The 17,690-nt window shown below is 37.9% G+C and overlaps 1 protein-coding gene across 1 annotated transcript in view; it reads right to left on the bottom strand.

Annotated features, from left to right (window-relative positions):
* LOC127449636 (heparan sulfate 2-O-sulfotransferase 1) overlaps positions 1-9,962 on the bottom strand; it is a 146,428-nt gene extending 136,466 nt beyond the window's left edge. The window contains exon 1 of the mRNA XM_051713170.1: positions 9,483-9,962. Within this exon, the coding sequence (XP_051569130.1) occupies positions 9,483-9,606 (124 nt within the window). The 5' untranslated portion in view covers positions 9,607-9,962. The remainder of the gene's footprint in view (positions 1-9,482) is intronic.
* Between the last annotated feature and the right edge of the window lie 7,728 nt (positions 9,963-17,690).

The following is a 17,690-nucleotide window of genomic DNA, read 5'->3' on the forward strand; positions in this document are numbered from 1 at the left end:
CAGTTCCTTAAGTGTCTGTTTATATGCAAAAACAGTAAAGCAGACCAAAAAATATATATATTGCATTGTCATCAGTAAGACCTGTTCTGCATCTAGTCAAACAACATGGAGTCCACTTTTAAATTAGAGCATGGCATGAATACAAGGCTAACAGCTGACAGGTGCTGTAGTGAAGACAAACAGAATGAATCACTCAATTTTAAGTCATCTGACTGAGCAAGGTCTCCAATTTTGAGAGTTCTGCTATCAGCCACTCAGCCCTAGGCATATGGGTAACAATTTTGCCCCCCAGTCCTGTAAGAGATTTCAGTGGCTGACATGGGAATGAATCACCTGCTAACAAGGACATCTAATCTACATGATCACTACAGAAAGAGACCTTTCTAAATGATTTATAACAAAATTGTGGAGATACACTATATTGCCAAAAGTATTCGCTCACCCATCCAAATAATTGAATTCAGGTGTTCCAATCACTTCCATGGCCACAGGTGTATAAAATGAAGCACCTAGGCATGCAGACTGCTTCTACAAACATTTGTGAAAGAATGGGCCGCTCTCAGGAGCTCAGTGAATTCCAGCGTGGTACTGTGATAGGATGCCACCTGTGCAACAAGTCCAGTCGTGAAATTTCCTCGTTACTAAATATTCCACAGTCAACTGTCAGTGGTATTATAACAAAGTGGAAGCGATTGGGAATGACAGCAACTCAGCCACGAAGTAAAATGACAGAGCGGGGTCAGCGGATGCTGAGGCGCATAGTGCGCAGAGGTCGCCAACTTTCTGCAGAGTCAATCGCTACAGACCTCCAAAGTTCATGTGGCCTTCAGATTTGCTCAAGAACAGTGCGTAGAGAGCTTCATGGAATGGGTTTCCATGGCCGAGCAGCTGCATCCAAGCCATACATCACCAAGTGCAATGCAAAGCATCGGATGCAGTGGTGTAAAGCACGCCGCCACTGGACTCTAGAGCAGTGGAGACGCGTTCTCTGGAGTGACGAATCATGCTTCTCCATCTGGCAATCTGATGGACGAGTCTGGGTTTGGCGGTTGCCAGGAGAACGGTACTTGTCTGACTGCATTGTGCCAACTGTGAAGTTTGGTGGACGGTGGATTATGGTGTGGGGTTGTTTTTCAGGAGCTTGGCTTGGCCCCTTAGTTCCAGTGAAAGGAACTCTGAATGCTTCAGCATACCAAGAGATTCTGGACAATTCCATGCTCCCAACTTTGTGGGAACAGTTTGGGGATGGCCCCTTCCTGTTCCAACATGACTGCACACCAGTGCACAAAGCAAGGTCCATAAAGACATGGATGAGCGAGTTTGGTGTGGAAGAACTTGACTGGCCTGCACAGAGTCCTGACCTCAACCCGATAGAGCACCTTTGGGATGAATTAGAGCGAAGACTGCGAGCCAGACCTTCTCGTCCAACATCAGTGTCTGACCTCACAAATGCGCTTCTGGAAGAATGGTCAAAAATTCCCATAAACACACTCCTAAACCTTGTGGAAAGCCTTCCCAGAAGAGTTGAAGCTGTTATAGCTGCAAAGGGTGGGCCGACGTCATATTAAACCCTATGGATTAAGAATGGAATGTCACTTAAGTTCATATGCGTCTAAAGGCAGATGAGCGAATACTTTTGGCAATATAGTGTATGTCAAAAAGACTGTCTACTATAACAGTATGAATTTGTTAAGATAAGGTGCATTAAAATGCTAATAACTAAACTGTAAAACATAACAATGAATGGAATTAGAAAACTAATACAGTGATATTATTGCAAAACTGATCATATCGCATCAGAAAACGGGTTAAAACAATGAAGTCTTTTGGATTACCTTTATGCTGCCAGTCTTTTTTAGAGCTTGGAAGTGTTGAACCCCATTGACTTGCATTGTATGGATATATTCACATCATATCTCCATCAAAATATCTTAATTTGTGTTCCACAGCAAAAAAAATAAATAAAAAATTCATACAAGTTTGAGACAGCATAATGATGTCCTCATTTTTAACCTTAGCAAGCTTAAGCATAAGTGAGTTTACAACACTCTTCCATGCACCAAAATAAAGTGTTTTCTACATATCATCCTTACTAAAACAGTAACAAATTTCATTTTAAAAGACCTCTCGGAGAGAATTTATGAGACTTAATTCTAAATTTAGAAAGTATTATAATGCAATGGTGCTACTTGTGGTTATGACATTTCAAATAGCATAAGAACTAGGGTAAATATAAAGGCAAGTAAATGTGGAATAAAGGGCTTTAAAGTCTGTACCTCTATTATATGTTCGGATCCTTGTAATATATGTAATTAGTTTTGATATTAGGAAACAAACCTAATATGTCTGCCTTCTGATATTCATAGAGACAACTTAAATGAAAAGATGAAAAGAATGAATATCACTTAAGTAAGAACACATTTTCAGCAAAGCACAGTCTGACTTCATAAAGGTGTTATATTTATGTACAGTCAGAATATTATAACTAGCCCTATAGAGAAAAAAAAAGGAATTACATTAGGTTAGTCTAGTTTGTTTTCCTATTGAATACTAAGTAAAAATAAAACTGTCATTAAAAATTCTTAGATGATCAAAAATAGCTCATATATTCAATGTATACATAATATGCAACTACATTATAACATTAAATATTAATTGTTTAATAAACCAGCTTTGCACATGTTGATGACCATGTACATCAGCCACCAGTGAAGACCATTTTTGACCCAGGAAAACCCTGTCATGTTTAATACAGTATATTTTACCCCCATCATTTTTAAAATCCTTCTTTTATGTTTTTAGTTCATGGTGTTATTGTATGCAGTGCATAGAAGCACTATTGTAGTATTACAGTTCACTTTCACTGTCAACTGAGGCTGTACAATATTATATAATAATAATAATAATAAAGTCTTCCATTTAGAGCTGGGCGATATGACGATGTAATCGAATATCGACGATGTCTTACAAAGATCTCTATGCCGATTCCGAAAAGACATGATCGACAATATCGGGAAATGACAAAACCATGGATCTGGGAAGTCGCCAAATATATTAAACAGTGACCAGGGTGTGAAACTAGCAACTGCCACCCGCAAAATGTGACTAGGCTGAATCCAGTTTACAAGCTCCTCATCCAAATGTATTTCATGCACGGGTCATTGTGCTCATCTACCCACAACAGGCGGGCGACCTGCTGCAAGACATCTCAGAGTGACATGCGCTTGAAGAAACACACTTTATTATATTTTTGAGAACAGACAAAAGAGAAGCCATCAATAGCTGTTTCCATCAACACTTTTTATGCGCATTTTAGGATATCGCATAAAATCTGCTGGATGGAAACACCATGATGCGAATAAAATCTCCAAAATGCGCATAGAAAACTTATACGCTCACTTGAGGTGGATACATTTTTTTATTCGATAAGAAGAAATGCGCATAAACTATGATGGAAACACATTTCCTGAATAAACTCAAAAAAATCATGTGACTGAATAATTCATTCATAACTGGACAAACCAGTGGACCAATCATCACAACTGAATTGTTGCCCTGGTCATTCTGAAATACCGGTGTCCTAAAAATCCAAAGCCTGCATAGAGTTTGCAGAGCAAATAAATTAAACACAAACTTGCACTTTTTCCAGAAGAGCAGGTTTATTGATACTTCAGAATATCTTATATTTATATTTATTATATATATATATATATATATATATATATATATATATATATATATATATATATATATACACACACACACACACACACACACACACAACCGGTCAAAAGATTTTAAACACTTGACCGAAATGTTTCTCATGATCTTAAAAATCGTTTGATCTGAAGGCGTATGCTTAAATGTTTGAAATTAGTTTTGTAGACAAAAATATAATTGTGCCACCATATTAATTTATTTAATTATAAATCTAAAATTTAATTTAAAAAAAAGTTTTTGAAATTGATGACGTGGACCAAATAATAAAGAAAAGCAGCCAATAAGTGCCCAGCATATAGATGGGAACTCCTTCAGTACTGTTTAAAAAGCATCCCAGGGTGATACCTCAAGAAGTTGCTTGAGAAAATGTCAAGAGTACATGTCTGCAAATTCTAGGCAAAGGGTGACTACTTTGAAGATGCTAAAATATAACACAGTTTTGATTTATTTTGGATTTTGTTTAGTCACAACTTAATTCCCGGTAGTGTATATACAAACACACACACTTTAACTTACTTTTTCAGGACAGGTTTTGTTCAGTTCTATTGTCATTTATGTGTTATCATATCGAATCAAGATAATATCAAATCATAAACCTCATATCGTATATCGTCCCATCCCTAGTTATTAAGTAACATGTCAGCTTTGCATTCAATTTTGACTCCAAATGCATTTCTAACAATCCCATGAGGCAAACTACTTGAACAGCATGTCGAAGTGATTATGTGGCATATCATCATTTTGATTAAAAAAAATTGTCTTTCAGCTAATTCATCTCTTTGCCAATAGAATCAAGAGAATTCTATGTGCAACATTTTGTCACTTTGCATGCAGGCTTCTGCTTACTTCTCTTTTGGTGCTTGGTGCTGAATGAGAATAAACTGATGTATAATCTATGGCACAAGAGCAAACCTAATAAGAGGTCTGTTGGCAGCAGCTGAACACCAGATTTGTAGCTTGACAGTGATGCTTGTAACTTAGTAGAGTGGGAGGCAAAGCGAAGGGTGTTCCCATTTTCTAATGAACCATGTCATGTGAGACAACCTCATAAGCATAGTGCAGAGTCAATAAATTTAAAGCCTGCACATGGCAAACCAGATTTCACTCCTCTGTCAGTCCTGGCATCCTAAGCCTCAACAAGTGTAAATCACAGGTCTAGAACGACTGCATTTCTTTCAATTTAATTAACTCTCCACTTGATGGACTTTTGATTAATATTTCCTCATCCATAATGCAAAACCTGAGCTCAATGCTAAATATGGCAGCATAATTTGCACTGGTTACAGAGAGTGGCATGTTTATTAATTTATTGATTTTCAAGGAGTGTGTGTGTGTGTGTGTGTGTGTGTGTGTGTTGATGTCACCATATGTAATTGCTGCCTCTCATCAGGTTTTGTTTTGCTCTGATGAGATTCCATAATATATTTATTAGGGCTGTCGATTTAACTTGTCATTGCAGTGCGATTTCCTTCCATCGGAGCAATTCAAGCTTGAAATACCAGCTTTCTGACGAGTCCCAATCAGCAGAGGGTGAAAGCTCTACTCCAGCTGTACAGGCAATGTGCAGCAGTACCAACTACAAACCACACTTTACTAACAGCAGACATAACAAGTAGAGAACATGTTGTTGCATTCAAACACATTTGGATGTATCGCAACTCCTAAAGCAGGGGTCTTGAGATGGGTTTTTCCTAAGTTTCAAACTAAATTTAACTTGACACAGTTTCCTAAAAACGCTGTTTATGACATGATGCAACCTAAGTGAGAACAGCATCTGTCTAACGCATGTGTATATAAGTCTACCTCAGACAGACTGACGAATTTAATTGCAAAATGGATTGCTGTGGACTGTAGGCTAATGATAGACTTATGTTCAATGAAACAGAAATAAAACAAAAACAATGTTGACTTCTAAAGCCACTTTCTGTATTGTCAAATCAATGCTTTATCGACAGCCACAATAATGTTATGTGTTTTAATAATCTGAATAATTGTACTTTTATGTATTTTATATATTATATTTATTATTATTTTAATGTAATTATAATTATTTTATCATTATATATTTAATATGTTTACTTGGGGACCTTTCACAGCAAAGATTTATATGTGATTAATTTCATTAATTAATCGGCAGAATTTTTAATTAATCTGAAAGTTTTAATTGATTGACAGACCTAATGCAATAAGGATTCTAATACAGTGCAATAACAAAGGATAATGCGTGGAATACATTTACCTCATCTGTTGTTGCAGATGGTAAGTTCTTCAATATTTTTGGAAGTGCATCCTTTTTATGAGGAAAGTATTCAACACTTAAAGAGGCCCTATTATGCTTTTAGGGATTTTACCTTTCCTTTAGTGTGTAACATAGCTCTTTGTGCATGTAAAAGGTCTGCAAAGTTACAAAGCACAAAGTCCATGCAAAAGGGAGTTATTACTCTACCACAGACAACACTGCTCAAGAACTACAAGAAACGGCTGGACTGTAATCCAGCCATTTCTTCCGTAAAGTATCTATGTCACTATGCAACACATTTGCATAATGCCCACATAAGGGCTACTTTGGCCCACCCCCAAACATACATAGTTATAGCAGAGGCCAGGATGAGTTGGGTTAGTGTTGTCGCCATGTCGAGAAGACGCTGTTTTCTTCACTGCAAAAGCAAAACCGCTTTGTTTGGATTTCCAAAGGCAGACGAATTTAAGTATCAGTGGTTAAAAATTATTTTTACCACTATTCCTCAGCAGTGCAACCACAACCAGTACCGGATTTTCAAGTCGGTTACCCCTGAAAGATGGTGCAGTTCCCACTTTGTTGGGACAATAAGGCGCTTCAGGATCACAACCTGTAAGTATGTTTGATTATTTGTGGATTTATCTGCTACCGAGAGTTCAAATGCTGAGTTTTGTGTTGTAGCTACGGTGTACACCCAGTTCTCTGCTAACCTGTTAGCTAATGTTAGTGTTGAAATAGTTTTGCTAATCAGCCCAATTTTACCTACAGTTGTGTAGAATTATGCAGATTGATTGTCATTCTTACTATCATGAATAGTGATCAAGTGTGGAGATGGATTTATTTTTACAAACGGTAATTTTACATCTGCAATCCACGGTAGTGCTCGGCTAACTTGCTATGTACTGTTATTGTTTTGGTAAGAGTTTACTTTTCAGCTGTGGGCCGGCTTTTACCTAAAACTGTTTAACAAAATGGTCGATCTCAAGAGTCGTATTTAATGATATAATTACAAGCTGTAATGTTACGGCCGCTATCCACGGTAGTCCACGGCTAACTTGCTCACTAACCGGGAGTAAGCCTCTGTTCTCTGTTCATATCTCAGATGAGAAAATTTCGGCTACACCCATTCCAGCAAAAGATGACTAACTTAGATGCACTACGTGTCTTTTACTTGAAGCTTTGTTAGGTTGACAATAATCAACAATGTACTTGTAAGAAAGCTACTAAATTAAAACTTACCACTGTGAAACGTCCTGCTCAAGTCATGCTTGCGAAGGTGGTTCAGGTCGATCAGCTTGTTCTTCCAAACTTTCATTATTGGACTCGGGCTAGAGCTGGTACAGCAAAAACTGAAGCCACTGTTACCATAGTTACAGTAGTGTTTACAGAGCTGCCCAGGAAGACTCGGGAGCTGAAACTCGGTTATGGTAAGGGGCTTTACATTTCCGACACACACTATACGCGGTTGATCAATCACAACAGACTAGGCCAACTGACCAATCAGAGCAGACTGGGTTTTTCGAAAAGGGGGGCTTTAAAGAGACAGGAGTTAAATCAGAGCGTTTGAGCCAGAGGATGAAGAGCGGGGAAAAGAAATGTACAGTGTGAGAAAAATAAAGTGTTTTTTGAACATTAAAGCATATAAACCTGTTAAACTCATAATAAAATTATGAACCTGTAAATTAGCATAATATGGGCTCTTTAAAAGTTTTGGCTGGTGTTTGCACAAAGAGATATCGCTATTCAATGGTTGTGCAGAATTACTTATTTCTGACTATATTATTAAGCTATATTATAAAGAGTGATCGAGCCAAACTGAGTGATCAAACCATCTTCTGTTGCAAAACAGCATACTGAATGTTGTTTGGAATGAGCTGAGTTTATTGTGTTGACTGTCACTACATGACAGAAATCTACAAGACTGCATTAGACTACACCAGTATCATGTAAATAGGATTTCATGATGATCAAGTTTATGATACTTTTCATTAGCTCACTCCTGACAAGCATTTTATAACTTTATTTTCTATAGAGCAGCAGCAGTTTCTGCAGCAAAAATGCGGCTGGTGTACATGCACAAGCGTTGTTTGCTGCGAAAGTTGCCGTGACGCACTGCTTCAGTGTGCACCAGGCTTAATGCGTATAGCCTACTCAATAAAATATCACAAATTCCTGCAGTTCATTTGCAAGGCAATAGAGCTCGACAACAAATGAAATGTCTTTATCAACCAACAGCTGAATTGAGCAGTCTTATGAAATGCATTCATATCTTTTACGTTGCAGCACAGTTATTCTTCCGTTCCAGGAAAACAAACAACTTAAAAGAGGTTTTCCACTCAAGTAAATACTCGATGTCCACATGCCCTCTAACTAAACTTCTACCCATTTTCTAGCCATCGTTTTAGTATCAGACTAAACAAACGGACCCGTTTCAGCAGTTTTGCACTAATGTGTTGGATGCACCTGTGTTGCCGACAACCTTTCTCATGGGTCATTGAAGGATGTGTGTGATTAAACACGACAGCTTCATGCGATGCACTATCAACTGCACCAGCAGGTATGTGGCTTGTATGCAGATGCATTATTATTTGTGCCATTAAAGAAACAGAGAGGCCTACAACATTAACAGACATTTAAAACTACAGCAATGTGGGAAAAAATTCTGTGACCCACTCATATCACTACTACTACTACTACTACTACTACTACTACATAGAATTTAATACGTTTTAATAGTCAATAGTTAGAACACAAGCACTGAAAATGTTTCAACCCAGGTACCAGCCACATAAACATTTGCTTTGCAAGCTTAATGTATGATCTGACATGTTTGAGGGAAATCTGACAGCATGATCTTGATACAGTGCATGCAAATTCAGCTGTTCAAAAACTCAGTCTGGAGTCAGGATTAACAAGAGTCAGTCTTCAGGAAGCTATAGTGTTCATGAACATAAGACAAGACAAGAAAGGACAAGATAAATCTTGCTTGAGCATCAATTAACTGTTTCCTTACTACACTCCGTTTTTGTTGAATAAGTCTATCAATAAGCTATCTACCTGTCTTACAAACTGAGAATAATACAGAATCTAGATAAGCATATATATATATATATAAGCATGAATGTGTATACGCTGATTATAAACAAAGGCAGCTTGGCGAGTAAAATCAGATCAGTGTAAGAGTTTAGCTATTGCCGATACTTTATCTCTTCAGTCATTATCTGCATCAATAAAAGAACTGGATTGATATTGTTTGTCATTGTTAATAGTGCAATGCAAATACTCTCTGCAAGTCCGACCGAATAGTCTTGCAGTGGTGTGTTTTATCTTGTATGTAGTGTGCAAGGAGAAACAGCAGCAGGCTGTCTAATACTCTAATGAGCTGGATACATAGATATCATTTTGACCATCATAGGCGCATTCCAATCGATGACAAAAATGTGGCTACAATCGAACACGCATATGATTGCCAAAGGTGCTGTCTCGATATGCAGCTCACTGGACTTGAGATGCAGTGTCTTACCCAATTTTGCCCGAGACTCGTCCAGCTTCTGAATCTGGTTCTCAATAAAAAGCATCGCCACTCCAAACGCCAGAACTGCCAGGAGCTGGAACTTGGGTGGCATCATGATCCTCAGGAGCCCCATCAAAGTATCGGATGATTATCTACATGTCATGCCGTGAAATATGAATGAGAAGCGTGGATCAATCAGTTTCTGGAGCCGTAATTTCGACTACGGACAGATGGTATGGATAATGCGCGGAAAACACTGCAAAGTTAAAGATGTGGTAAACGACAGCATCAGCGCAAACCCGGGCATTTCGGTCGCTTATCCCTCATCTGTTTGAAGAAGGTGGTATTTTGTCAAAACTCGGGACTGTTGACTCTTGGTTTTAGTTGTTGCACATCAGTGCAGCTCCGATCGGCCACTGTGTTCTCCTGCGTCACTGAACACAGAGGTTTTATTCAAGTCTTTCTAGCAAGTCAGTCCACTGTCGGCCATCTTTGGGACGCTCTCGGGAGGCTATTTCCAGTCATGCCAGTGCAGCTCCTATCTACATGAATGGAGAAAGACCAAAATCTTAAAAACGGTTGGTCAATATTACGGTCAAAGAACATACTTTAAATCATCAATAAAATATGACAACAATGGTATCATAAATTGTGAGTATTTACCTCATATTACGCTAAATAACGCAATTTTCCCGGCTCATGTAGCTTATACGCATGCGCATTCTAGAGTTGATTGACAGGTTATGTCTGATTCTAAAAGGTGATTGGCTATTTTTAACTGTAAGGCGGGACTTCTTTTCTAAGTCAGTTGCCCGTTGGGCGCTTTGGTTGAGCGTTCCAATTTCTTCCATTCATTTTAATAGAAGTGGCCCATCTCTGCTAAATAATTCTCTGGGTTTTATTCCGCCGCGGATTCAAGAGGCGAGTGGAACGTGACGGCGTGGAAGGTGCCATCTATCGCGTTGGAGATGGACTCAAACGTTCATTTGTTTATTTATTATCAAAGAGCTACTAATTACATAGCAATGGCAACTTACATGTCAGTATATAAATATACAAAAGCTATGTCCTAGTGTAAGGAGGCCTGGCCTATATGTCCTTACTATTTTCAGACCTTGCAGGAAGGGTATAAAACAACATCATTATTAGGCCCATTGTTTTCACTCTTTTCTCTTTTCCAAAAGAGTAATTTGGTCTTTCATATTATCTGACAAAGGTGTTAACTTGTTTGCACGGCATGTGCATCTAACCTTGTTATTTATAGCTTTTAGTAGTGGCTTCAATGGCAATAAATCACTGCAGTAAGATTGACACTGAGAATGAAAATCTAAGCAGATCTTAACAGAAATATTTAATGACCTACAGTGCATTATAACCATTAAAAGAAAAAAAAATAGATTTTTTTCTTTCATTTGTTAGCAGTCACTATTACACTATATACTGTTGATCATTTAAATTTATTGATTTTAGCAAACCCTTTAAGTATTGAGTTTTGGAGTGTTACTTTTTCATTTGTGCTATGGACAGGCAAAAATTCTAGATTTACAATGAAGGAGGAACCCGAGTCATATCTAAGAACCAGAATAGAAAATTGTAGGGGTCTCTTTTAACTTGGGCTAAACCAACTAGTAGCTACTACCCAGAACACCCTAGCATTGTTGGGTGAGTTTTGCAAGCACCACTCACAAGTTATAGTAAAGATCTAGTAAAAAAAAAAGAAGAAAAAAAAAACTTTTTTTGACATTTTCCAACTTTTTTCCTTAACAATAAATTGTGTTTGAAAACTTGAGTTATGTTGTTTAGGGTAATTTACTAGTACTACAGACTTCCCTTGTGTAAAATATGCATTCATCTTCACTGTATTACATCCTATACAGCTGAAAACTATGGAAGCCATGGAGTGCCAGTTAAAAAAGAATGAAGAAATAAATGATCAATCTATTAATAGGAAAATAAAAACCTGAATAAATGAACCAATTTATAAATGGATATAAATTATAAATAATGTTTAAAAAAGTAATTATATTTAACAATTGAATTGTACATTAATAAATTGTGTATTTAATTCATGTTTAAAATGCAATAAAATGTAACAATAAAATAGCAAATTAATAAGTTGTTTTAAATGTACCTTTTAAAATGCGTTTTAAAAAGCATTTGGCAATTGCTTTTCTTCATTCATTTTCCAATGGCTTTTCTTTCGCATTTACTTTGGCTTTTATTTGCCAGTTGCTTTTCTTTCTCCATTTGACAATCAAGTTTAAAAATACCATTGGGCAGTTGACTCGTGGGAGCAACCAATTAACTTTTGACTCAGTTTTAAGAAACACCCCCTCTCCCATGTGCCACCCGAAGGAGATGTAAGATGGCCTGTCATTGGACGGTTATTTAAAGTGGTATGAGCAGTTTACATGAACTATGAAGCCCACGCAAAAGAAACGGATGCAAAGTGAATCCAAAGTAACTGGTCACTTGTCACCGCTGCTGTTAAATGCCAAGCGCAGCCCTCCTCAAGTGTGCACAGTGGAAGGGAGCCATTAACCGTGATGCAGTCAACAGAACGAGCCCCCCGACCTGTGACTCTGACTGAAAGCACATGGCCATTGCTTCCTTCCATCTTTTTCATATGTCTTCACTGTATGATTGCTCTCCCTGTCATATTTGTGAACAAACCCCATATACTGTATCTTTAGACCCCGTTTACACCTGGTATTAGGTGCCCTCCCCATTCTACCGGAGTGACTAATCGGGCAGATCGGGAGAATTCCCGGTGAGCTGGTCAAAAATTGGGCCGGCAGGTCCGCATGTTTATTAATAAACTTTCATCATGTGCTGCATAACATTTGCAGACTGTCCGTGTCATCCTCTATTTAAGGGATCAGAATTGTGTTCTGTATTATAGCGAATGCAGTCTCTACCATATTTTTTTGTCTCACACCCAAACAAATGAGAGAGCGTGCTGTGAGAGAGGAAACGCTGGCTGTTGCGCCATCACGGACGCTTCAATTGACAGCGGGGGAAGGATCACGTAAGATCCAGTGAGAACCGATACTATAGACCCTATTCACGTTAGCGCCATCTTTGATTTTTAATGGGAATTACAACGAGGTTGTGAGGGATAGACTTACCATCTCTTCAATGGCACGAACGGTATAAAACTGTATAAAGCGCCTAGATCACACCTGATTTTACACAATTTATGTTGTCTGGAGTTCTTTGTATACTGAATGTTCTTAGAAAGATATTTTATTAATCTTTTGTCCAAAAACACTTTAAAATGCAGCACAGCCCATTGAAGAGACTGTAAGTCTATCCCTCACAGCCTTGTTGTCATTCCTATTAAAAATCAAAGATGGCGCAGCATGAATATTGTTTGTTAGTTGAATGGATGAATGTGCTTCAGGTACAAGATCATCACAAGTTTAATACTAACTGTAGTCTTACAATCTCAGTCAGTTAATCTCTGAAATCCTCATTCCTAACATTGCAGAATGATAACAATATTGTTTATTGTCACAAAATAAAAGAATACTTAAATTAATACAAATGCAACAGCACGACATGGTACGAAAATAACGGGACTTTACAGCTCTCAAAAGATTAAACTCAGCGAAACAAACTGCGCAGAGTGCCTTCAATATTGTATCATGCGCGAAAACCCTCTTAAAAAGATTGTAACCATATTGCCGCTGTCCATAACATTTACGTTCCAAGTAAAAGAAAAGTACAAATTTGTTATTTTTAGTCTTTTTTCCCACTCTTTATTGTTGGTAAATGACACTTTTCTTAAATGGCATGCAAAAATGTAAAGACAATCACTCAACCTTCATTGTTTCCTGAGTATTTCATTGCTGCACATTTTCATTGGATCTTTTGCTATGCTAATTATATAAACTACAAAGCACTGGCTATTTGAATTGTGAGTCTGCACATCTTGAAATGTTTATGTACAGTTACAGTCCTATAGTGTTATTATTTGCCAAGGTAGACTTTAAAATAAACAACATTAAAGAGAAAGCTCACCCAAAAATAAAAATTCTCTCATCATTTCCTCACCCTCATGCCATCCCAGATGTGAATGACTTTCTTCCTTCTGCAGAAGACAAATGAAGATTATTTGAAGAATATCTCATTTCTGTTGGTCCATTCAATGCAAGTAAATGGTGGCCAGAAATTTGAGGCTCAAAATTCACATAAAGGCAGCATAAAAGTAATCCATACAACTCCAGATGTTTCTTAAATATCTTCAAAAGCAATATGATAGGTGTGGGTAAGAAACAGATCAATATTTAAGAACTTTTTTTACTATAAATTCTCCAAGAATGTAAATCACAAAAAAGAACTCTTAGGAGAGAAGAGCCCTTAGAAAAGTGAAAGTGGAGATAGTAAAGTAGTAGTATAGTAAAAAAGGACTTAAACATTGATCTGTTTCTCATTGCTTCTCATTCACTTGCATTGAAAGGACCAACAGAGCTAAGATATTTTTCTAAAAATGTTTGTGTTCTGCAGAAGAAAAAAAGTCATATACATCTGGGATGGCATGAGGGTGAGTAGGTGATGAGAGAATTTTCCTTTTTGGGTGAACTATCCCTTTAAAATTCATTTATTTTTTACAACTGATGAAGTCTTATGTAAGAAAGTGAAAATCTAAGTAAATGCTATTTGTATATGAATCCCACTCCGGCCCTGCCTGGTATTAAGATGCGCTTTTGGTGATCCAATCAGTGCTAAATAAAGGTCTAAACGGGGTCTAAAACATTTTGTGATCGGATCACAAAAACGACATACGAATGTGGTCAAAAACGCATGTGAACGCATCACATTTGAGGTGTAAACACTAATCCGTCTTGTATGCGAAGCGCGAAGCATCACTCCTCGCCTGTCAGTCAACTGTTGTGCTAAAACAAGAGTTTAAACTTTGCTTGCAGGCGGCTTTTAACAGGAAAAAAAAACGTCTAATCGGAAAACGTTAAAAAGAGGATACATACTAGGGTTGCACGGTATACCAGTGCTACGGTAGTATTGCGATACTAAAGCTACAAAATACTAGCGGTGCCACAGTATTTTTTTAAACGGTAGTACCGTGTGGGGAGCAGGGCGTGGCCGAGCGATAAGGATGGATGGCTGGGGGAGAATTGTCACAATCAACTGGGAGAGAGATAAAGAGGAGCCAGAGCCGCAGTTCGAGAGAGAGATGTACAAAGCTGTCTGTGTGTGTATCAATGTGTTTGACGTCACTGCTGAAAAGCAGTGCGTGTATTTTATGTGGTGCTGAAAAGCACCCTGTTATGTGTGACACTGAAAAGTGTGTGTTAATAAATGTCTTATGTTTTGATGTTTACCTGGCTCCCACTTCCTTCTTCAGTTGAGAGCAAGAGATCTTCCACATACAGTTAATACAGTAGTACCGTAAGTTATGTTGTATGTGCGGTAGTAAATATTATTTTCGCTAAAACCTTAATTTGAATCAGACCTATGTCTGCAATAACATTAAAAATGTAGTCTTTTTGAGTGGCGTCCCCATCACGCAGTGCCCTTTAAGAGCACAAAATGGTGTTTAGAATTTGCCCCTTATATGGTATTGTTTATTTTTCAATGTGTGGTTTTCCCATGCTTCTAACACATACACGTCTGAATCCCAGCATCTTAATTTGGCATTCGTGTCTTCTAATGGATAATATGGATTTAAATTAAACTTTGGACAGTGAGAAGCTTATAAAAAAAAAAAACACAATTCATGTAACGAGATTTGGAATTAGTTTGGGGTTTGCCTGATGAGACCGGGAAAACCCATCTGTCGTGAAAGTCTACAAAGATTTTAAGCCAAAGGGGGAAACACCAGCAACCTTATTAAATACCTTCGGACACATCTCACTGCTTCTGCAGAATACGCACCGGTTAGTGCCACTTCATTTAACCTAAATTCTTTATCTTAACATTTACAGATTTACTGTTTCTCTGAAAAATCGAACGTTGCACTCGTTTATTTTTTTCCAATTACAAATCCATGGTGGCGGTAACTTCGCACTTCTGATCAGGACTGTGTTTCCCAAAAGCATTGTAAGTCTCTATAGTCTCTACGATCAACTTAAGCTTGCGATGCTTTTGGGAAAGCAGCACAGATCAGTTTGGTCACAGTTTGATCACGTCCCTGAGCTGTGCGATCAAACCGGTGTGTGTGTAATCTGCTCTTTACCAGGAGAGAGTGGCTGAAGCGGTTGTACACTATCTTTGTTTTTATGTTACCAACATTCAAATAATCACAGAATAATGGAATAAAAGTTAAAAGCCATTTCCATTTGAACTGGCTGTTTTGATGCAGCAAAGTTTTGTTTGTTTGTTTTTTTTTTTTACATCAAACTAAGAATGTATTAGGTAACAATTTAGTCCATTTGAGCCTTCTAGTTCATGCATCAGTTATTTTCACCACTTCCAGAGCAACAAGTGGAATGGCTAGATTCTAAGAATCACTATGACAAACTGTGTTAAGAATTGACACACTATTGTGTGGTATCTTGATACTACTTGGCATTGTGATACTTTAGCTGGTATAGTATCGTAAGATATGATTATGGTATTGTGACAACCTAATACATACACATGTATGGAACTTCACGGATCTCCATCAGTGTAAAATCAACATACAGGGACACTTATGAGAAGCACGGACATCTGCAGCTCAGGTTAATACAGGTAATCCACTAAAATAGCATTGCATTATTTTGCGAGATGTTGCGTTTGTGCTCAGATTAAATTTCAGCTGCATCTGAGAGAAATAGCGTGCTTTCTTTGTCTTTTCTGATTTTGTTGAGCTTTAATGTCATGCAGTAACACACTGACATAGTGATTGATGTATGTTGTCATGAAACAGAGTCCCTCCCCTCCAAATCCAATCACAGATGGTCAGAGTAGATACATTTAAGTGACCAGGCGTAAAACAGTGATCTGTCTCACCTGACCACATGTGATCGGATCACCCGTCCCGCATCTTAATACCAGGTGTAAATGGGATCTTAGTGCAGCTGTGGTAGCCTATCATCCACAACAACTGGGATTCACTAAAACTTTGCGAAATGGTTTTTGTTTATATAGCTAGATACACAACCAGAATTTTTTTTTTCTTTCAATAAAAGGTATATCTTTTAAGTGGCATGGCTTCATTTCACACAATTCAAGCATAAAAGGGGAGAGCAGGGGTAAAACACTTGATTTAGTTTCTTCTTTTTTTTCTCGGAACATTTTACCTTAGTTTAATTATAGACTAAAGACTCATCTATTTAGTTTAAGTCTAGACTAAAGACTCTTCTATTTAGCCAGGCATACACCTAATTTATCCTTCAACACACAATTAGTCTACTTTAGTTTGGTCTGCCAGAACCAGAAACCAGAAACTTTGACTCTGAAATAAACTGAATAGCATCTATGCTAATATTATTCTATTTGTTTCCCTGTCTCAACCCTGGGACTCTTATCCTGAGGTCACCAGAACCGGCTGGATCTAGCTCCATTCCTGCTTCATGTTGGACTCCACTGCTACGTGTCTCTGAGTGATGACAACTAATAGCAGCCTGTGCCAGGCAAACATCACTTCAGTCTATTACGATGGACTTCAGAGGATGAACTGATGCCAGCTCCAACTGTAAGACATGGGATACATCATATGCCTGAACCTTGGACTTAGGATAGACCTCACCGAAATTACCGGCCGGTTGAACTGCAATGCACCTCACTGATCTCTGCCTGCATCAACTCGGTCTAATGATGGACTACACTCTTATAATGGAATACATAGACTATAAATTAATTGCCAACAAAACCCTTCATCAGCCAACTAACAAGGACAATGCATCTATGTGAACTTCTGCAATTAATCCAGGATGGACTTCAAAGACATTAGTCATTAATCTTACAGTTCATACAAAATCTTTGTTTAAACACTGACCCTTAACACTTTCTTAGTTTAATTATTTTAAACCATGACTTGCACTATACATAAGTAATATTGGCATTATATTCATGATGTTAGCCAGATGGGAACTGGCCCCCACAGTGAGCCTGGTTTCTCCCAAGGTTATTTTTCTCCATTAATCAACATCTTATGGAGTTTTGTGTTCCTTGCCACAGTCGCCTTCGGCTTGCTCACTGGGGTTGCATGATTTTCTGTAAAGCTGCTTTGAAACAATGTGTGTTGTGAAAGGCGTTATACAAATAAAAATG

Source organism: Myxocyprinus asiaticus, chromosome 12 (genome assembly GCF_019703515.2).
Source record: "Myxocyprinus asiaticus isolate MX2 ecotype Aquarium Trade chromosome 12, UBuf_Myxa_2, whole genome shotgun sequence".
NCBI lineage: Eukaryota > Metazoa > Chordata > Actinopteri > Cypriniformes > Catostomidae > Myxocyprinus > Myxocyprinus asiaticus.